We start from the raw sequence: 20,430 nt of genomic DNA, 5'->3' as shown, positions 1-20,430 counted from the left end.
TAGAGAACTGTACGAGGGATATCCTACTTACCGCGATATATTGGGTGATACGGTATCGACGGTATCGAGTATCTCAAGGTGATCAGAGCCTCGGGGTAGAATGTGAGTCGTATGCCAGTTACCTTATTATTTAGTGTTCGCGCCTAAAAAAGTAGGTGTGACGGCGCCAAAGGCCTTCGGCTAAGACTCACTAGCCTGTTCTTGCCATAAGCGCAGTCGAGCTAAGCAGGCCCTTGGTCCAGGTGACGCCAGCCGATTCCCTCCAATTCTTGGGTGCAGTCCCCTTGAGTCGCGCCTTCAAACACGGCCGACGCGCAAAGCACTTTGATATGCCTCGCTTTGCAGAAGGTACGGGAATCCCGATACGTGGCAATGTTTCTCTACCGCCACAGACCGCGTCGCCCGCAGAGACACCGATGCCAGATCGAATCCGCATAAAGAATCGGCGCAAAAGATACTTGGACACTCATCCTGAATACTTTGGACCCCAGCTTGAGCTGGCAGGTGTGCCACAACTTGGCTCCTCGGCAGGTAGGCTTGGACAACTTACGTTTTGATTCTGGTAGATCCCCTCCTTTACGACCGATTGATCCGCCGTTTCCAAACGCCCGCTGAACGCGAAGCCGAAGGTCGGCAGAAGGGGTACTCCGGCATCCTCGAAGCGGACTTGTACCGGAGCGAAGCAAAACTCGAAGCGTTGCGGCACCCAGACCCTCATGCTTTGTTCACGTATAAGCGCGGGCCGAACGGAGAAATACTAGCTGAAGATCGGGATGAAGTGCCCGCGAACAAGGAGGAAGGCCTCGCAAGGTGGAGGTGGGAGATGCAAGTCCGCTTTCTGAGAGGTGGAGATGACGACTTCGACTATGACTCCGTGGACTACAATCCGGAATACGACGACCGCGTCCTTGAAGAGAGAGACGCTGAAGACAAGTACTTTGATGAGCAGGAGCCCGAGTTCGTCAAGGGCGAGGAAGGACTCCCTGGGAGTCAAAGTCATGAATTAGAGGGCGAGACCGGCATTCAAGATTTCTGATTCAAAATTCTCAACTGCGCTTCCAATCGACATCAGCCATGCTTGGTGCGAAGTCAGCAACGTAAGAGGTAACAGCGAAGTCCTCAGAGCACGATTCCTTTGATCCGACTCCCAGACGATCTAGGCGGCTCATCCGAGCAGGCTCTGGCTTGGTGACGGCATTGGTCACTCCACCTCGAGCTATACCAATGGCTGCGGCGTGCTCCCGGTAGCGGACAGTCCCTGGTACAGAGCCTGAATTTTCTTCGTGCGGTTGCGGTCGAAGTCCTCTGGCCGACCATGTCTTGAAACTGCTTTAATGTCATTCAGGCTGTCAAAATATCCATTGGATCCATCAACCCCCGAAGACTACTGGCACACCGAACGTGAGGCATCCTCCTGAAAACCTCTTGGCCCTCCGTCTCCTGCATGAAATCCTGCCATTCTTTGGTCGCAATCCATTCTTGACGGGCTTGTTTGTCCCGAAACTTCATGATCATGACGGTGTCGTGGACTTCCTCTCGGGAAGTTACTGGGTTCTTTTGGCGTGCAGAAGTTGGGGCAGTATCGGGGATTTCGACCGGGTACGTCTCAAATTTGGATATCAAAGGAGAAAATGCCGCATGCATGCCTAATCTTGCAATCATGGAATCCAGCTGATGGGTTGGCTTGTCCTCCAGTTTCCCTCGTCGAACGAGATCCTGATCGGCAGGTTGTACGTTGCGCTTCATTTGAGATGCAAAGAAGTAAAACATGCAAGTCAGCGGACGTTGGGTGTCAGCATGCTCTTTTCGCACGCGCTCTGCTGTGGTTCGTGATGCTTCGTGTTGCCTGCTAAGGCTTGTTCGTTCTAGGAGCATTCTGATGTCTGGAGGAGTGAGCGGCTCAATTGGAAGCCACGACAAGGACAAGGAATATGTCTGTATATCTCGTGATTTCTAGTTAGCAGAGGCAGGGAGTTGAAGGACGGCGGGGAGTTGACGTGAGGCGCTGGAGGAGGGACGTAGGCGGCCCCAATGGCTGTGAGGCTAAGTTGTTCCTAGAGTTGCAGGCCAACAATGCCTCACCCCGCATTTTCAGCGGCTGTATTTTGTGGGCGGAAGTATCGGCGTGAGCGTGAGATGGACGATGCACCCTCGATGCTGACGCCAGAACGAATTGGCGGTGGCGGCGGATCACGAGTGCCAATGTCTACAGAGACAGGCACAATGTTTTCACCGGGTACCTTTTGGTGTTCCATCCTTCCTCCTGTATCTCGAAAGACAGGCGACATGCGTCAGCGCGGTTCTTCCTTCTTCCACCGATAAACCTGTATCATCTGTTGGGCCATTATTCCAACACAGTGTCAATCACGAGGCATGAGCGGAGGGCAAGAGACATACGGGTTTGTTGTGCTCCCTCAATCGTCTATCTCGGGCCACCTTGAGCTGATCTGATCCCCTCGTTACCCCACAAAGCGCCCCCGCGAAGCAAGGCACGGCATCCGTCATCGAGTCAGCTCAGCCCGCCTCAGCTCTCAGAAGCCAGAGCTCAGAGCTCAGAGCCCAGCTAGCTGCCGTCCGTCCGCCGATGACCGCGGCATTGGCCCGTTCGCCCACAATTGTTCACCATGTGTTTTCCACCAAGACTTGTCTCGGCTTCCTCTCTGCGGAGCGAGACATTAGGACAATACCGTGTGCGCGCTGAGATACAACTCGTGACTGGTTAGGATGGCAAGGACGTCCCCCTAAGACAAACCCAAGATCTCATCCAAAGAACAATGCCAACGTCATGCGGGCTCTCTTTCGACCGCGGGCAGCGGCGTGGCCTACCTTCTCCTCAGTTCTTCGGCAACGACGCGGCCTCCTGACCCAGGCCAAAGCGAAGGGCCCTCTCCATCCTCCCTTGCTCGAAGAAACTGTCGGCGAGAACTTTGCGCGCATTGTCTCTGCTCATGGTGATCGAAATGCAGTCATCTCAAGACACCAAAACAAGCGACTGACATACCACCAACTCGATCTCGACAGCAATGTCGTGGCTCATGGACTTCAAAGCTTGGGAGTCAAGAAAGGCGATCGGGTCTGCGTGTCTTTGGGCAACAACCTCGAGTTCGCGACAATCACATATGCGTTGTTCAAGCTCGGAGCTATACTCGTCCCACTGAACCCGGCGTTCACCTCGACCCAGATCATTTCGGCCTTCAACCACTTGTCTGCCACGCATCTAGTCATTGGGACCGAGACAAATCTACCGTACAAAGCACCACGGCCAAATGTCCCGCTTCTAGAAGCACTTGTGCCTGATCTTGCGAGTTCGACTCTTGCCTCCGAGGCGATTCCAACCCTGAAAAACATCATCCTTGTGGATAACTCCTCTGGTCGGATAGATCCTACGCCTTTCCGAGCAACAACACCATGGGGATCGATATCACAGGACACGGATACTCGTCCCCCTACGCCGTCTTCTCCTCTATCGCATCATGAGGCGGTCAACATTCAATTCACATCTGGCACCACGTCAATGCCTAAAGCTGCCTGTCTGTCGCACAGATCAATTCTCAACAACGGCAATCAAATAGGCGACCGCATGTTGCTGACACCAGAAGACGTTGTATGCTGTCCACCACCGTTGTTCCATTGCTTTGGGTGTATCCTAGGCTACATGGCGACCGCGACTCATGGCTCCGCCATAGTCTTCCCCGCCGAGGCATTCGATCCTTTGGCCTCCTTGAAGGCTGTACAAGAGGAGAAAGCCACGGCACTCTATGGTGTACCCACCATGTTCCTTGCGGAGCTGGAGCTTCTCGATGACGAGAAGATCGCTTATGAAGGCTTCCAGTATCTGCGCACCGGCATTGCAGCTGGCTCCTCAGTGCCTGCCGAGCTGATGCGGAAATTGCACAAGACTCTAAATTTGACGGAGTTGACGATTTGTTATGGAATGACGGAGACTTCCCCCGTCTCTGCGATGACAACGACGGATGACCCAATTGAGAAGCGCATCAATACCGTCGGCCGGCTGCTCCCCCACGTCGAGGCGAAAGTGGTGGATCCCTTTGATCATGACAAGATCCTGAACGTGGGTGAACGAGGCGAACTTGCGGTCCATGGATACTTGGTAATGAAGGAGTATTGGGGCCAGCCAGAAAAGACAGCAGAAGCCATCAAAACCGACGAGGACGGTAAGGCATGGATGCATACGGGCGACGAGGCATCAATAGACGAAGAGGGCTACGTCAGCATCACAGGGCGCATCAAGGACCTGATCATCCGCGGCGGAGAGAACATTCACCCGCTCGAGATTGAGAACTGTCTCTTCGCACACCCCAAGATCGCCGAAGTCAGTGTAGTCGGCCTTCCAGATCAAAGGTATGGAGAAGTCGTTGCGGCGTTCGTCATTCGCAGGCATCATCTGCCACCAGGCGAGAACCATATAACCGCCGAAGAAGTCAGGAGCTGGGTCAAGGATCGCATGAGTCATCATCTGGTGCCGAAATATGTCTTTTTCGTGCAGGACTATCCAAAGACGGCCAGTGGAAAGATTCGTAAGTACCTGCCCGATTATCGATTGATCTTTGCGCCGTGGGAGGACTGTCACTGACTGACGTGTGACTTCCGCAGAGAAATTCAAACTGAGGGAGCAAGGTGTCGAGCTTCTCAAAGAAGGCGAGAAATCGAGCTGAGGCATCGAACTGCATTCGCCCTGTGTTTGCGATCAAGCAGTTGCCAAATAGACCTAGCATACCAGCTCGGTGCTTCCCCGACAGATCGATGCTGATTTGGATAGCATACTATATAGCATGTCGGACAGAGTCCACGCATCAAATCAATAATCATCGATCCTGGTGGAGGGACGATCACGGTCTCGCGACGACCTTCTCTCCCTGCTGCCTCGTTGGTGACGACTATGACGATGCTCCCCCTCTCTGTCCCGGTCCCTGTCCCTATCTCTATCTCGGTCATATCGCGAGCCTCGGTCCTTGTACTTTTCTGGTTGTTTTCTGTCGTCGTTGTGCTCTCGCCGGTCTCTCCCTGTACGCTGCCTGCCGTTCCCATCTTTTCGCCTATCAGGGTCTTCCGGGTCACGATGCCGCTGTCGATGCCGGTGTTCGCCTTCTCCGTCGGTATCGTCATTTCCATCCTCCACGTCGTCATCTCTGCGTCGATGTCGGTGTTTTCTTTTTTCTTTCTTCCTCTCCTTTGCCCTCTCAACTTCCTCCTGCTTCTCTCTGATCAGATACTCTCTCATCGGATCTTCTTCGTCTCCGTCTTGCTTTATGGCCAGCAGCTGCTCCAGTTCCTCCTCTTCTTTCAGCCGGTGCCGTCTCCGCTTCCTTCTGCGTCCGCCCTCATCGTCATCTTCGTTGCCAGTCTCGTCGCTCTCCCTCTTCCCATTGCCATTGACGCTCTCTTCAGCCTCCGCCTGGGCTTCCAACCTGTCGATCCGATACGTGTCCTCGTCCTCGTCCTCCTTCTTCTTATATCTTGTGTGGTCGACCCTCAACAGCCGCCCCAACACCTCGGCGCCTCCTAAGTTATCCACCGCCAGGTCACAGCTCCTCTGGTCCTCGTATCTCAGGAAAGCGAACCCTTTGCTTTTGCCCGTTTCTTTGTCGCGGATCAGGTTGAGGTGCGTGGGGTTGCCGTACTGGGAGAAGATGATGACCACGTCGCCTTCGGTCAGGTCCAAGTGTAGGCCGCCTATGTAGACCCAGGCCGTGTCCCTGTAGTCGGCGTGCCAGGAGGCAGAGGGTGCTGTTGCGTTCTCGAGCTCGCGCTTGTTCAGAAGCTGGGTCTGCCGGATGGCATTCATGGTCCGATTTCACTGGAAGACTTGGGGGAGCGCAGAAAATCTCTGGGGAGCCTTGGAGGAGCGAGTCATTTCACTGTCCCATTTGACTAAACAATTGGACGGTTTGGCGCAAACATCAAAAAGTTTCGTAGATGTTGCGACCTGCGGAGAAAAATGCCTTGGGTAAGTGACGCAGGTTGAACGCCGGGGACGTAAAGTGGGCTTGGAAGGATTTGTGTTTCAGGGCCACCAGGCTTGCAGGACTGCGGAGAAACACGCGACGAGGAGCCAAAAAGTTGATCTCTCACCTCCGGGGGCGCGTAAACAGTCCGCATCAGTCGCCTCAGTCGCCTCAGGAACTGATGAACAGATGCTTCACACTCAATTGAACATGCCCCCCGTCGCGAACCTTTTATTCCCTTGAAACGTATCTCAATTCAAGATGTTGGCGACATCTCAACCAAGCCCCAGCTTCCCTCGCCCATCTCCCTCGTCCACTCCAATCCCATCATCCTTCCGCCGCCCTGGCAGCAAGGATGGCGACCGACAAGCGATCTGGGTGCCCATGCTCAACAGCGCCTCCAAGGGCAAAGACCTATCCGAAAAGCAACTCATCCTCCTCGGCGGCACCCCGGACCAACAGCGCGGGTTCCTCGAGCAGTTAAACCCCCCGAACCAACGAGCCCGGTACGCCAACAACGACAGGCGGCGGCAACCCAGGATAGCCCCCGTCTCGAACCGGTACGCCCTGGGCTATACCTATCATGACGTCTTGGACGCAGACCAGGAAGACGTGCTTGCGAGAATGAACATATACATGCTAGCAAATCCCTCTGCGAACTTCGCACCCTTACTCAAGCCGCTTTTCACTCCGAAAACGGTCAAGGATACGTTGATTACTATCTTACTAGATTGGTCGGATCCTTTGAAATGGGCGAGGCAACTACGGCAATGGATCCGCTTGCTCAGGGCCGTGATATTGACGTTGGACGAGCAGACAAAGATTGAAATGGAGGAAATCATGACGGCCTGGAAGGAGAAGAGAGTCGGACCAGATGCTCCCTCTGCTCAACCCGGCAGCGGCAGCAGCACTACGACGGCCGAGCAGAGATCGATAGTACCACCAGGGCCGGGAGAATGGGATGAAGGACTCGGTATTCCGTTGTCTATTGTCTGCATACAGGCAGAAAAGATCCAAGATCTGGAACGAGACCAGGGCTGGGGGGAAGATCAGTTTGACTTCCTGATGCAATGGCTGCGGTGTGTTTTGCTGAAACACGGAGCCTCGCTCGTCTATACCGCCACATTCGATCCGAACAACGTGAGGACACTAGTGCATTCGAGTCTGAGTATTCAGTCCCTCTTGAAACGGGAGGTGGCCAAACACAACATCGTCGACAGAGACAAGATCCTGGTGCCGCCGAATTGGGACTCGTGGGGGAAGATTCGGATTCTGAAAGAAGGCTTTGACCCGGAGGCCGTGGCGAATGCTTGGTCCGTGGAAATACAGCCACCTCCTGAAGAGACATTCGACCTCTCATCGAAGAGCTACGATCTAGAGCCAGAGAGGCCTTCTCAAGACAACGAGGCCGATTCAGAATCGGCAGTCCAACTGTTCGAAAGCACCCTGCGCCGTCCCACCGACATGCGCCCGTCCTTCCAGCCACGTACGCACGACGAAACGGTCTCTGTCCCGTCTGTCCAGGAATTCCTGCAAGCACAGCACGAGATGCTCGAGAAACTGAAGGCGGAAGACGAAAAGGCGGAGAGGAAATCGCGAAAGGGTGCACCGGCGCCGACTGGAGCCGGTGCGGGCAGCGTCGAAGCAGGCGCCGGGGAAGAAGGGCCAAAGGGGGTGTCGAATCCGAGAATGGCCGAGCACATTGGTCCGTATCAGATCAACGTGAATGGGATTGATTTCGACGCCGAGGAGGCAACACGAAGGTTGAGGGAGAGGGAGAGCGAGCGGCAGAACGCGGCAAAGAACGTGCCCACAAGCGTCCCCCATGCAGTTGGGGTTGTTACAGGAACAGGCACCAGCACGCCAATGCGCCGGATGGGCAGCGACCACGGTGGCGACGGAGCACAGACGCCCTCTGGCGCGGCCGGCAAGCAGAGCAACGAGGCCATGTCCCAGTTCTTTGCCAATCTGATCAACAAGAAGGACAAGAGGGGCGCCGTGAGCGCAGGTGCCAGTCCCACCAGGGTCGCACCGGGCAGCAGCCCTGCCACCCGCGGACACGGTGCTGGAAGTGCCGTGACCGGGGACGAGAGAAGACGCGAGTCTTGAGGATCGATCTTTGGATTGCACGCCAGCTTAAAGTTGGATCCATTTGAAGAGGGTGGGAAGTTGGTGGGAAGGGAAGATGCGCTCTTGCGTGGAGAGGGCATTTGCACCTTGTATTCCATGCGTTCAAGCCCCGTTGTCGAGTCCCAAAACCACAAAGAAAAGGAGGCATATCTTGAGCCGGCGCCGGCGCCGCGAGATTGCCAGACAGACAGGCTCAGGAGAAAAGCAATCTTACTTACTTACTAGACATGGCTCGATACCTCCCTCGTTAGAACCAGCATGTGCCCCTGAGGAGTCACGTTCGTCCCAACCTACAAAGTGTCTCTTGCTCTTTCGTGGTTTCCTGCGCCCTAGATCTGGATATGTCGTGAGCTTGTCTTTGTCTCTCTTTCTGTACAGAGCAACCAACCAGCTACCTACCGTAGGTACTTAAAATATGTAGGTAAGTAAGTAGGTGGGTAGGTAGGTCCGTCGATAAATCACGCTCGGACGGAAAAAAGAGAGACGGGGTCGTCCATGGTCTATTCTGTCTATTCCACCTGTCTGCCTCTGTGTCTATTGTATATGCCGTTGTGTCTGTGCTAAGACACCGCGAGTCTTGCGCATATGTATTTGGGGGGGGGTAAGGCCATAGAATCAGCGAGCGCTGGCCACATGTATGAATAGTTCCAACTCATCCAACCTAGTCCAGTCCAGTCTAGCCCACGTCGTCTCTCTCTCTCTCTCTCTCTCTTCAGGCGGGGCACAGGAACAGCGACGATAGCACCGGCAAGAGTAACAGTACCAGCGTGAACTGACCTGCGTGCCATAGTCGGTTCTGTTCTGTTCTGTTCTGTGCCGCTCCCCTCTCTCCCGCCTCAATCACAGCTTCCACCACCGTCAATCCACACAGCCCCCGTCGGCGGTCCACCCGTCAATCTCGACCATGGTCATGACCTGGCCGGGGACGTCGTCGACCAGCTCGATGAGATTATCCCGCAGACGCACAACCTCGTCGTCGCTGAGTCCACACATGCGGGTCAAGTAGGCGGTGACGCCGCCAAACTCGCCCTCCAGCACGGTGTGCAGGAAGGCGCGCATGTTGCCTGCGCGGCTACCGCAGATGCGCGCGGCCTCCTCCCTCGAGATCGCGGGCCGGCCGTGCTCCCTCTCGCCCGTGACGACCTGCTGCTGGGGTTGGGGCTTGCCGCCGCCGCCGCCGAGGCCCGTCTGGGCGATGCGCTCGATGAACTCCTTGCGCCAGCCGCCCAGCCCGGGCTCGGTCAGCGCGTACTCCCAGCAGATGACGTCCTCGTCGACGCCGACGAGCTTCATCACCAGCGCCCCAAACACCCCCGTGCGGTCCTTGCCCGCCGTGCAGTGGAACACCAGCGGCTCGGTCGGGCGGTCCAGCAGGTGGCGGAACATGATGGTGTAGGCGGCCACGCCGTGGGTGGCAATGTCTCGATACGCCCGCACAAACCCTTCCGAGTAGGCGTAGCCGGCTTCCTCGTCGTGCGCGTGCTCGGCGGTATACCAGGCCAGCTTCCTCGCCAGGGCCACGGGCCCGTAGTCTTCGGTTTGGTAGACCGGGACAAAATGCCTCCTCAGGCCCGGGACCTCGTCAATGCACCCGGACGTCGGGTTTGCAAGAGGGTACACGTCCTTGCCGCTGGAGGCGACCGTGCCTGCGAGCCGGCTGATCTCAGGCGCGGACCGCAGGTCGTACATGTCGTGCACATTCAGGGTGGTGGTGAGGTAGGTGGCGCCGGTCGGGGTCAAGTGGGTGGGGTGAGCACAGCGGTAGAGCAGACTTTTCTTCAGGACGTACTTCTTGGACGGCGGCGTCTGTGACGAGGACGAGGGCGGCTGGCACGGATACCCTCCCAGCTCGCGGAAGTTGGGCACGCCCTGCACATGCAGGAAGGGCGGCGTGGGCAGATGGTCCGGGAAGGCGATGCTGAAGTCGCTGGGCTCGGGGGTCGCCTCGCGCTCGGCCCTCTCCTCATTCTCCAGCGCCTCGACCTCTTTCTCGCTCAGAGGCATCCCGTTGGCGTCGCTGAGGTGGGCTGCCGTGGGCGGTCGCACGTCCATGTAGGGCTGGTAGGGGTGTTCTGGCTGGGCGGCTTTGGGGTCTGCGGCAATGGCGTCGGCGTGGTTGTCGACGTTGTTTGCTGCAGTGACGGTCTCGGCCATATACACGAGGTGGGTAGATGGGTGGTCGGTATGACCGGCTTCGTTGCAGGTTGCAGGTTGCAGGGTTGGAGAGGTTCTCAGTTCAGACTCATCAATGTGCGAATCGTCACCGATTGGCACCCGGCGGGGACGAAACGGAGAGGATGGCGAGATGGCGAGATGGCGAGATGGAGAGACGGAGAGATGGCGTTATCGGCCAAGAGCAAATGGATCCAAGGCCTGGCCTGGTCTACTTTTTATTATGGATGTTTTGGTGCATGGAATGGAACATGATATACCCTTCACCCGATGGTTGACGGCGGTGGTGGTGATGATGGTGATGATCACAATGATGAACAAGGAATACCTCGGCCGATTCAACTGCTTTGCCGGCCCCCAAGGCCCACGACGCACAATCATAATACGAGAATGTCCTCATTCTCTACCACATGTTTGTCCATTGGATGGCCCTTGTGCCTTGTGCCCTGTGCCTTCGGCTATTGCCCCGATCGGATACGCAGGCACAGGCAGAGGCAGAGGCCGTGTGTCTTGGTCGCCAATCATCCCTCCACGTCCCAGTCATTTATGCAGGTGGCCCCTTTTGGCTCCTGGACGAAGCTGGATTTGACCCGGATGCCCGTTGTCGGAGCTCTTTGCTGGCCTTTGCTGGCCTCTGCTGGCTTTTGCTGGTAAAAGCGGTCAAGCTTGTTTCTACTATTTGGAAAGCGACAATCTGATTGTCGACAGTTGAAGCATGGAAATATTCAAAGACGGGCAATTTCCAGTCCATTTTAATCCACGCCAGTTGTTGCCTGCTATCGCCCTGGTTCGAGCGTTTTTGGCCTTGCTTTTTGGTGTACCTGTTATATGCTATGTATATCCCATAGCCACAGCTAAACGCAATCGCGACTGCAGTCTACCACCCAGTTTTTTGGGGGGGATCCCAAGGACACCCGTATATACTTACAACCCATAAAACGTCATTACACAACTCCCACCTGGAACTGCCAACCAAGGGACCTCTGTACACCCGCGATTCCGAGCACTTCGTAACGCAGCCGAGAGTCGTCCACAGAAGGAAGAAAACAAAGAAGATAAGGAGGCCTCCCCGTCTCGGATAAAAGATGCAAAAAAAGAGATGCAAATACCTGTGGACGGAAGCGAGCCGGATCAGGCTTTTCTCGGCTTCAGTCATAGCGAGAGGTGCCATCTCCCATATCAAAGCGATGTTGTGGCAGCCGCTTGACGGGTGGCGGCAGATGGTCATGTTTGGCTTGCACCTTCATTCTGGCCGCCACCTTGTGACACCCCGTCTTGGACACGTCAATCGCATCAAAGGTCGGTCCAATGTCCTCGCGTGAACAGCAGTCGACCCCCTTGATCCATCGATCGTTCAGAGCGTCGCCGATGCTGCATCGTTGTTCGGGATCCGGGTGGAGCATCTTGAGGATACACCGCCGTATCGAATTCGACGGCAGAGCATTGAACACCGGCCCACATTGCGGATGGCAGTTCTCATCGATCGCCGAGTCCTTGAATCGCTCCAGAAACGCTTGCCAGCCTTCCAGGAAGAGAGCATAGTTCATCTCTTTCTTGCTCGCACTCTGCCACGGGTTGCCGATGTGAAACATGGTCATGAAAAGGATCGCACACCCCCATACGTCCAGCTTGGTGGGGTCGTATTCCTTCTCTTGAGCCAAAACCTCGGGTGAGATGTACGGCTTCGAACCACAAATACCGGGAGCTGACTTGCGAGCCTCTCTCATGCCTTGTCCACACAGTCCTCTGGAGAGAGCGCCGCCGGGATGATCGCCACAGAAGACCTCCGAGACACCAAAATCAGTGATCTTGATGTGCCCGTCGTCCGTCATGAGCAGGTTTTCGAGTTTAATATCCCGGTGGGCAATGCCGTGTTCATGCAGGTAATTGACCCCACGAAGGACTTGCTTGAATATGCAGTTCCTGTCCTCTGCCTTCAGGTACTTTCGCTCCACTAGGCTGAAGAGCTCGCCTTGCTGGCAATACTCCATGACATGATTCCAGCGGCCGTTGTTCGTGCACAACCGGACCGTTTGCACAATGTTGGGGTGGTTGAGGGATTTGGCGATCGTATACTCCGACTTGACTTTGCGAATGTACTCTTCCTCCGTTTCCCTTGCAGACTTCTTGCGATATTCTTTGACAGCATACAGTGGCGTCCCTTCGCTCTTTTTCTCGCCCTTGCGCAGCATGATCTTGACCGTTGCGCTCGCGCCCTTCCCGATCTCTTTCCGACGGCCTATCTTGGAAGCCGAGACGAATTCGTCTTCGAGGGGACAGACATCGACGAAGAAATCGTCTCGGGGATCCGCACTCAGGCGCCGGGCTTTTGCTCCTGCGCCTTCCTGGGCAGGGAGTGAGAAGGGCGACGATCGCGTCGGATGGTCGTAGTTGCTGCCATAACTGCCTGTCCGATGGACCGGCGGCTTGGAAGGGCTAAGGTATTTGGATTCCTTGTGAGATTTGATTTTGGAAAGGAGGCTGAAGCCGCTCGAGGTCCGTGTGGGTGTAGGCGGCTCACTGGTCATGACCGACATGGCCTCGGCCGTCGTCGAGACGATGCTCGGTCCGGTGAGGAATTGGGCTCACAAGCAGTGAGCGGGAACTGAGGAGGAGCCAGCGCGACGGGCACTGGGAGGCTTCGTTGCGAAAGTTCTCGGTGTTGCAGGAAGCTGGCACCCTTTTGAGAGATTGGAGAGCACAAGGTGGGTAGGGTCGTCAGAGGGGGAGCAACTAGTATGGTGGCTTCGAGACGATATGGGGTGGGCCCTCAACCGAATTGAGGGCGACAGTGGGATGCGCAATATGCTTTGGAGCACGAGAGGATCTCGAGACGCAGGTGGGCATGCAAGCAATGCGCGATGATCGAACACTGCAGGGAACGGAGTTGGTCACTCGAAATGGGCCGTGTCGTGCAAAAGGCGAATGAACGTGGGGAGGGGCAGCAAAGCCTGCGGCATTTCCAGCAGGCGGGTCCCAGCTTGGTTAAGGTGGAAAGCAGATAAGAACTTGTGCCCGGCAGGTCGAACCAAGGAGGGCCACCGAGGTCGATACCGGATGGCGTTGAGTTCCTCGTGGCAGTCACTCGTGGTATCAGTGGTTAGGGCTTTAGACTTTGGCTTCGTGCTCTTTTCCCTTTTGCATCTGGTACTGTTCCGACGTCTTCTGCTTCTGCTTCTGCCTCTGCCTCTGGTCTTTGAGCCAGCCCCTTGCTGGATGTTCGCGAGGGAGGAAAGGCGACCTGTTGCCGTTGCCGTGTGGACCGACGATGAACCGTGGGATCCGGTGGATTGGCAAATGTCATATATATGGTTGAGTTTGAGGTGGGTCGGTGGGAGGAGAGCAGTGCTAGGGTGGTGTTTCCCGAGGGTGTTGAGGGAGTCGTGAGTGGGTGCAATGAGGAGCTTCACAGAGGGCGAGACGGGCAGGACTGTATGAAGGGTCAGCAGCCATTTGACGGGAACAGGGAGGATTTGAGGGCACAGGAGACATGGCTGAGGAGAGAAATGAGGCTGTTCCGTCAACGAACTCCAGCTCACCTTTGCAGCACCAGCAGATGGGATGAATTGATCGGCAGGTGGTCAAAGAGCGTGGGATGGAGGATGGCCCAGCAGTGGTATTGGCGTCGATCACGAGGACTCGGCTAACCCAGTAAGTTGGAGAGGATTGAGGACAGAGCGAAACTGAGGTAAGAAGTCAAGGTGAGCGTGAGAGTGAGATAGAGAGGGAGCAGGTGATGTTGTGTGTCCATGGGCTCTCGAAGCAAGAATGAATGAGTCCCTTATAAACCTCGCCCGAGTCTATACAACTGATTGATCGAATCTTCTCAACCAATTCCTCCCCCCAACCCTCAAGCCCTCCCACCCACGGTGCCTTGCTCACTTCCTGCACTCCAAACTCGCTACTGCAGCCTCCAGCACATGCAATATGCAATGCACTCCACGCCCACCCGACCCTGTTCGTATTTCTCCCTGTTGCTTGTGCTCCATGCTCACTGTCACCCCGCGCGCTATGCTCCTCTGGCTGCCCTAGAACTATTACCCAGTCGAGTAGATTTACCATTATTGCCCCGCACACGGAAATGTGAAGCGGCCCTCAAGTCCCTGTCCTGACTCGTAGGTGCTTGGGTTCTTGTATAGCGATTGCCTGCTGATGTCGGAACCTGCATCATCGTCTTGTATCTGCCATCTCTAGAGTCCCCATTCCTCACCGGGCTGTTGGGCTGTCTCTCGACTGTGTCCTGTGTCTGCACTCCTCCATTCCTCCTCAGCAAACCACTTGTCTATTCTTATTGCAGCTAACAAGCTCCGCCTCCCTGTAGGGGATCCTCCGAGATAGGTCAAGCCTCCTGACCTGCGCGATTTATTTCTTCTGGTGCCTATTGTACGACCGGCGCTCCATTTCGAAGATGGTCAGGCTGCGCAGCCCCCAGCAGAAGCTCATGTTGTGACACCAAACTTGTCCAGAAACGATCCATGTTCCAACTCCGGATTCGTGCTGCGGCGCCTTTGCTGCCCCTCCTCCGCAAAATGCTCCCTTCCCACTGGCCTCTGCGAGCAACTCGACCAGTGGACATGGCTTTCCCCCCACGCTCTGTTTGACACCGGTTTCTTCACTTTGCTGCTTTCTGACATCTCCAGGTTGACCTCCCAAGCTGACTCTAAACCCCTTAAGCATTGCCTCCCGTCTTCCGCACAACGCACAGGGTACACAAAAGCCTAGTGAGCCACATCCGACCCGGAAAACGGCACACGGTCAGGCGGTCAAGTCAGTCCGCCAGGTACCCGCGAATCAATCCACGGGCACTGCCTGCTGGGGCTTCAAGCCAGTGCCAGGCCCGAACCTTGCTCTGCCGCAGCCCAAACGACTTAGAGCCTGTTCATTACTGGGTGCCTTCGTTGGACGGATCGAGTATTGCGCTGCGCTCAAAGGACCCAGCAGGAGGAAAAGGAAACAAGACCATCTCCTCATTTGCCTTTCTCGAGTCACCGCTGATTAGAAGAATGTACTCTGCTGCAACAAGTATCCATCATCGACAAGCAATCGGGCCCCTGAATGGCGAGCAGAGACTCACCGCCCTGCCGTCCCCGCAACAGCCTCGACGCCTCCGTGGTCAGCCTCATCCCACCGCACGCCTACACCAGCTTCACTTTTTGGATCCATGCCTGCATGAGCCCGATATCAACACGACATCTTCCGCCTCCCCCGATTGATTGGGCCGTTGCCCCCTCCTCTACGCGTCTTGATGCCCGTGACCATTCAGGTCATCCATGCCCTGGCTCTGCTCACGCTGCATACGAGCCTCTATCTCACGCAGTTGACTCTCCCGTGCCAGCAGCTCCTGTCGTTTCTCATTGATCTCTCGCTGAACCTTAACCTCAATCTCCCGCAGCTTCTCCTCTTCACGTCGCAGCTGTTCTTCCTTCAGGCGCACTGACTGGTTGGCCAGGTCCTCAGGGTTGATCGACGAATCTTGCGCTCTGTCACACAAAACAATTAGTCAACCTGCAGAAACACACAATGGGTTCAAAGCCACTTACGAGACACCACCGTCCACGCTCTTGCTGAGTTTCTCCGTTCGGTAGTTTTCGTACAGGAAGTCGTGGGTGATTTCTTTGAGATCGGCAAGGTGCGAGTGCAGGAGGGCGCTGCGAATGGCCAAGAAATCCGAGTGGCGCGGGTTGTCGACTTCCACAATACCCCATGGGTACTGTCGTGCACGAACCCGGCGTCCTCCAATCTCAATCACATCTTCTGAACCAACAATGGCAAACGGCATCAGGCCACGTAGCTCTGCGTTTTCCTCTACCGTGTCCTCGTCATCCTCTTCGATGTCGTAGGGAAAGTTGTAGACCGGGATTCGGTAGTGTTCAATGTCTTCCATGACCAGCTTCTTGGACTCGGCCAGTTCGGCAGGGGTCAAAGAATCAGCCTTTCCGATGACGGGGATGACGTTGACACGGGGGGAGAGACGCTTCATCAATTCAATGTCAAGCTCACGCAGACCGTGGCCGGTTGGGGTAATGAAATAGAGCAGGGCATGCACACGATTGTCTCGGAATCGAGGATTTCTCTTGATACGAGACTCCTCAGCCAAGATATCGTCGTACTGCCGCTCCAAATACCCAACAATTTCGCCGAATGCGGACTCGTTATCGATCTGATCACCGAAGCCAGGAGTGTCCACGATGGTCAGTGATACACGTGTGCCCTCCTCATCCAATTCCAGCTCTGCAATATGTTGTCAGTTCACACCAACCAACAGTACAGAAAAGATGTGTTCTCTCTCTTGACCTACCAACAGTAACCGGCTTAATTCTTACTCCTTCTTCCAGATGGGCATTGGCTGCATCGTCGGCATCTTTAGGCTGAAGGACTCGCTTGCCACAGAGGGTGTTGACAAAGGTGGTTCGGCCTGAGAGCGGTCAGATCAGATTGAGGTGAGGGTGGAGTGGAGGGAAACACGGTACCTGTTCCACTTGCACCACAAACCATCAAGCAAAACTGAATTCCTTTCTTGACATTCTTCTTTCTCCGAATCTTTAACTGCGCCAAGCGCATGCTGTTAGTAGAGAACATGGTGGCAGCGATAGGCGGTTGATAGAATTGGGAGTGGTTGGTGTTGGTGATCAGGGGGTCAGTGTGCAAGAGCGAGACTGCGTACCGCATTCATCGGAGAAGACATGGTTGTGAAGGACTGGGCGTGAGGGGCGCCGGCAGAAAACAAGGACGCCCGAAAACGGAAGCTGACGACAGGACGAAACGAAGGTAGAGAATAGAAAAGAAAACAGATTGTTGGAAGCGCGACGACCTTGTTTAAGATGGATGAGGGTGTCGATTGAGGTGGTGGACGGGCGACTTTTCAAAAATTAAGGGGAAGCCAGGGATCGACGCGCCAATTGGTGCCAGCTAGACTCTGGGGGTGGCGCTTTCCCTCTTTGAGCCGCTACCACCCGCTTGCCTTGCTTCATTCATCAGCCTTGTGCTTCTTTGCACTGCGCTGCGCCCTCCACCGCAGACCTTCACAACTCCCTGCTTTCACCCTTTCTCGTGCAACACAATACCTTTCCTTCCTGTGATGAGCAGCAGTCTTGATTGATACTTCACTGATACAGCATGTTACTGGCCTAGGTCCTGAAAAATCAAGGCAGGTACCTACCCGTCAGGTAGGTCGCAGGTTCTTTTTGTTGACCTGGTGCCATCTCCCACAGCCTATCTCCCCGCGCCTTGGTATTCTCTCTCGTCATGTCGCAGCGTCACAACAATCGACGGTCTGGAAATTCGCGGCGCCAGCAGTCTGTCGACTTCCCTCGCTATCCTCCCATGTCACAACCTCAGACAGAGCCGCCAATATCTGCCCTTGCTCCTGGTCCTCCACCAGTTCCCACTTCTGCTGCTACTCTACCCGCACCCATTGCTGTACCTCCCACGCAGCTTGCTGTTCAGGTCTCAGACTATGAGTCCGACAATCAGGCCTACCAGTCAGACTACCCTATAAAGCCACCTCCTCCGAATCGCACCAACGAAGAACTCAACCTATCGGTGCTGAAACGACACAACCCTCAGATATCCTCGATCCTCTCAATAGCTCCTTACGCCGTCGTATACGAGTTCTCTCCACTACCTCAGCCTGAATGGACAAAGACAGGAGTGGAAGGCTCTTTGTTCATTTGTGAGCTTACTCCTGGAGTATTTGGTGAAGACAGGTATTCCGCGATTGTTCTCAACAGAAGGGGCCTCGACAATTTCGAAGCAGAACTCAGGGAAGGAGAAAATGCCGGCGTCGAGATGACGGGGGAATATGTCATCATCAGCTTCAAGGAAGGCTACGAACAAAAAATCTACGGGGTCTATATCTTCCACGACGGGCCGGGGACCTCAACCGAAAATGCCCAGAAGCTGAACGGCGAACTGATGAAGTCTCTTGCCGATCATGCTGGAGCAAGTAGACAGGCCGCCGAAGCCGCTGCCTCAGCAGCGACCGCACAGCACACAAATGGACACATGCTACAGGCCGAGCAGACCTTGCAAGATCAACAAGCAAATGCACCAGCTCCTGGTCAGCAAATCAGCCTGCAGCAACTTTTTGGCCAGCAGAGATCAGACGATGCAGCCTGGAGTGTACGAGCACATGAGTATGATGGTAGAACCGAGCCTCCATCACAACCTGGGTTGCAACACCCTGACGTACTGACGAATCTATTCAGGAAGGCTGGCTTTGGGGCAAGATAGCTTTGATGATCATCTATTGCGCTTCCAATTCTGCTGCTCTAACAGTTCTATTTCTGTATGGTCTGAATAGCACCGATAGTTCTAGATTGCTGGCTGGAAGGGCGCCCCGTCGTAGAGCGGGCTGTCGTCTGTATCCAAGACTTCCCTCAGCCAGCTGCTCACGCGTCGTGCCACAAATTCGCTCTGGTTCAAACACCATGCATGGTCCATAGCTTCCGTTTCCAGGATCTGGATTCTCGCTGCTCCTGTCGTCGACTCGGCCGTGAAATCCACCTCGTCAGTCTCTACGAACTCCGTCTTCGTTTGAGGCCTGGCAAGGCAGTCCCGTTGCACGCCGACACCGGTGGCTCTGCTCGCGAAGATTGCTTCCTTCGTGACATCGGCGATCCAGTGGTCTTTCTTTGCGAACCAGAAATACAACCTTGGACTTGTCGTGCTCGCCCCGCGGCCATCCTCCGCGGCCGTCATCGCGTCGCTGCTGCTGCCGCCGTGGTGGCTCGCGCCCCAGACCTCGCGTCCCCACGTCTCGCTTCTGATCTCGGCCATCTCCCCCCTCGCCATGCACAGGGCCTGTCTGACGCCTCTCCTACTCCGCAAGAACGCCATCGTGGTTTCGAAGCCGTGACTCCACGTTTGCATCCCCGTAGCTCGCGAGACGAGCAGGGAGAACCACGCCGAGGGGAGGAGGCGGAGGAGCACCGCGTGCAGAAGCATGTGTGCCAGGCCGGGTAGGAATGGGAGGTAGCTCAGAGCAGGAGTGGCGAGGCGGCCGGACGGGGAGAGGTGGATGTCTTGGATCGTCGGCGTCAGGAGGATGCATGTTGATATCACCCAGCTGGGCCTCGAAGGGGCTCCGTCCCTGGTCTCCGGGGAGTTCGAGGCCGATCTCGACGGGTCGTCGTCCTTCCCGTACGAACCGGCTGTGGTGTGCGACGGTGTCTGGAGCTGCTGCGCACGCCGGTGATGGCGTTCGTGCCACAGCCGCACGAGTTCCAGAGCGATGTACGCCCCGACGCTGTGGCCCATGAGGACGACCTGGACGGACTCTTGCTCCAGGATATCCGTGGACGTGCTTCCCTGCTCGTGCAGTCTGTGAACCAGGTATTCCACCCGGGCGTAAGTGAGCTCGATCTGTTCGCCGAGCGTGTAGATCTGGTCTTGTTCGGCTGCTGTGCAGCTTCCTTTCCCGTCTCCTTTGCTCTTGTCCTCCTGTTGCATGCTGTTGCGAGATCGAAGTGGGAATGATGGCGGATAGAGTAGTTCCCTGTCTTCCACCACCGAAGCACGAGAGTTTCGAGTAGATATCATGTCCTCGTTCCCATCCGTTCCCTCGCGATCTTGCCATTCATCACAACGACTAGGATCACTACCACCGCCCTCTTGCTGCTGCTGCTGCTTCTCCCCCTCCCCCTTCTTCTTGCTCCCACATTGACAAGGCTCCTCGTCCACATCAAACCCACCCAGACTAAACCCCGCTACCACCGCCTTCGCTCTGCTCTCACTACTGGTGCCATTCTTGTCCTCCTGTCCACCCTCACTTTCCACCCCCCGCAAACCCCGCGCAACGAGGGCGAGAAACGGATGATAATACCCGATCAACCCAGGATTGCCCGGGACGAAGAAGAGAAGCGTCCGCCTCGACTTCCTCGCCGACGACGACGGCACGTGCAGGAAGACATTGGCCGAGAGCCGCGATTCGAGCCGCCGCATAGCAGTCTACCAAGAAACGTCGCCTTTATCCCGATCCTACGTGAGGGAAAGGGAGGGTATGTTGACAAGATACTTCTGTGGGAACATAAGAATAAACGGGCATGGTGCCTGATCGGGCAAATCAAGCTACTCGAATGATGTGGGCCAGCCAGATGGTGACAACATTCTGTTCCTACGCGCACAGAACGATATCATTGCCGCGACAGAAGCCTCTTACCCC

General features: G+C 55.7%; 11 protein-coding genes across 11 annotated transcripts; 5 read left to right on the top strand and 6 right to left on the bottom strand.

The window, feature by feature from the left end:
* Positions 1–281: 281 nt before the first annotated feature.
* On the top strand, positions 282–2,041 carry PV07_06983 (uncharacterized protein). The gene is made up of 2 exons (XM_016394021.1): positions 282–504; positions 567–2,041. Exons 1-2 carry the CDS (start codon positions 330–332, stop codon positions 1,034–1,036), a joined length of 645 nt encoding a protein of 214 aa, XP_016247440.1. The 5' UTR covers positions 282–329; the 3' UTR covers positions 1,037–2,041.
* Positions 1,342–1,875, bottom strand: PV07_06984 (uncharacterized protein; the record flags this gene model as incomplete). Its single annotated transcript, XM_016394022.1, has 1 exon — positions 1,342–1,875. One exon carries the CDS (start codon positions 1,873–1,875, stop codon positions 1,342–1,344), a length of 534 nt encoding a protein of 177 aa, XP_016247441.1.
* A 606-nt stretch (positions 2,042–2,647) lies between the features above and the next one.
* On the top strand, positions 2,648–4,878 carry PV07_06982 (uncharacterized protein). Its single transcript, XM_016394020.1, has 2 exons — positions 2,648–4,538; positions 4,615–4,878. The coding sequence occupies exons 1-2, from the start codon at positions 2,786–2,788 to the stop codon at positions 4,674–4,676; spliced, it is 1,815 nt and encodes a 604-aa protein (XP_016247439.1). The 5' UTR covers positions 2,648–2,785; the 3' UTR covers positions 4,677–4,878.
* PV07_06981 (uncharacterized protein) lies at positions 3,478–5,993 on the bottom strand. Its single transcript, XM_016394019.1, has one exon. The coding sequence runs from the start codon at positions 5,804–5,806 to the stop codon at positions 4,820–4,822; it is 987 nt and encodes a 328-aa protein (XP_016247438.1). The 5' UTR covers positions 5,807–5,993; the 3' UTR covers positions 3,478–4,819.
* Positions 5,994–6,105: 112 nt separating this feature from the next.
* Positions 6,106–8,382, top strand: PV07_06980 (uncharacterized protein). The gene has a single exon (XM_016394018.1). It carries the CDS (start codon positions 6,228–6,230, stop codon positions 8,073–8,075), a length of 1,848 nt encoding a protein of 615 aa, XP_016247437.1. The 5' UTR covers positions 6,106–6,227; the 3' UTR covers positions 8,076–8,382.
* Positions 8,383–8,785: 403 nt separating this feature from the next.
* On the bottom strand, positions 8,786–10,549 carry PV07_06979 (uncharacterized protein). The gene has a single exon (XM_016394017.1). The coding sequence runs from the start codon at positions 10,248–10,250 to the stop codon at positions 8,955–8,957; it is 1,296 nt and encodes a 431-aa protein (XP_016247436.1). The 5' UTR covers positions 10,251–10,549; the 3' UTR covers positions 8,786–8,954.
* A 441-nt stretch (positions 10,550–10,990) lies between these two features.
* On the bottom strand, positions 10,991–14,009 carry PV07_06978 (uncharacterized protein). The gene is made up of 2 exons (XM_016394016.1): positions 13,808–14,009; positions 10,991–13,698 (listed from the first exon to the last, which is right to left on the bottom strand). Exon 2 carries the CDS (start codon positions 12,803–12,805, stop codon positions 11,417–11,419), a length of 1,389 nt encoding a protein of 462 aa, XP_016247435.1. The 5' UTR covers positions 12,806–13,698; positions 13,808–14,009; the 3' UTR covers positions 10,991–11,416.
* On the top strand, positions 13,324–14,089 carry PV07_06977 (uncharacterized protein). The gene has a single exon (XM_016394015.1). It carries the CDS (start codon positions 13,577–13,579, stop codon positions 13,913–13,915), a length of 339 nt encoding a protein of 112 aa, XP_016247434.1. The 5' UTR covers positions 13,324–13,576; the 3' UTR covers positions 13,916–14,089.
* Positions 14,090–15,042: 953 nt separating this feature from the next.
* On the bottom strand, positions 15,043–17,121 carry PV07_06976 (uncharacterized protein). The gene is made up of 5 exons (XM_016394014.1): positions 16,933–17,121; positions 16,739–16,808; positions 16,567–16,683; positions 15,809–16,499; positions 15,043–15,748 (listed from the first exon to the last, which is right to left on the bottom strand). Exons 1-5 carry the CDS (start codon positions 16,951–16,953, stop codon positions 15,502–15,504), a joined length of 1,146 nt encoding a protein of 381 aa, XP_016247433.1. The 5' UTR covers positions 16,954–17,121; the 3' UTR covers positions 15,043–15,501.
* A 152-nt stretch (positions 17,122–17,273) lies between these two features.
* On the top strand, positions 17,274–18,694 carry PV07_06975 (uncharacterized protein). The gene is made up of 2 exons (XM_016394013.1): positions 17,274–17,415; positions 17,480–18,694. The coding sequence occupies exon 2, from the start codon at positions 17,514–17,516 to the stop codon at positions 18,498–18,500; it is 987 nt and encodes a 328-aa protein (XP_016247432.1). The 5' UTR covers positions 17,274–17,415; positions 17,480–17,513; the 3' UTR covers positions 18,501–18,694.
* On the bottom strand, positions 18,498–20,210 carry PV07_06974 (uncharacterized protein; the record flags this gene model as incomplete). The annotated part of the gene is made up of 1 exon (XM_016394012.1): positions 18,498–20,210. The coding sequence occupies one exon, from the start codon at positions 20,208–20,210 to the stop codon at positions 18,582–18,584; it is 1,629 nt and encodes a 542-aa protein (XP_016247431.1). The 3' UTR covers positions 18,498–18,581.
* Positions 20,211–20,430: the final 220 nt, after the last annotated feature.

The sequence above is a fragment of the Cladophialophora immunda genome (genome assembly GCF_000835495.1).
Source record: "Cladophialophora immunda strain CBS 83496 unplaced genomic scaffold supercont1.4, whole genome shotgun sequence".
Lineage (NCBI taxonomy): Eukaryota > Fungi > Ascomycota > Eurotiomycetes > Chaetothyriales > Herpotrichiellaceae > Cladophialophora > Cladophialophora immunda.
This window is presented reverse-complemented; position numbering and strand designations above follow the sequence as displayed.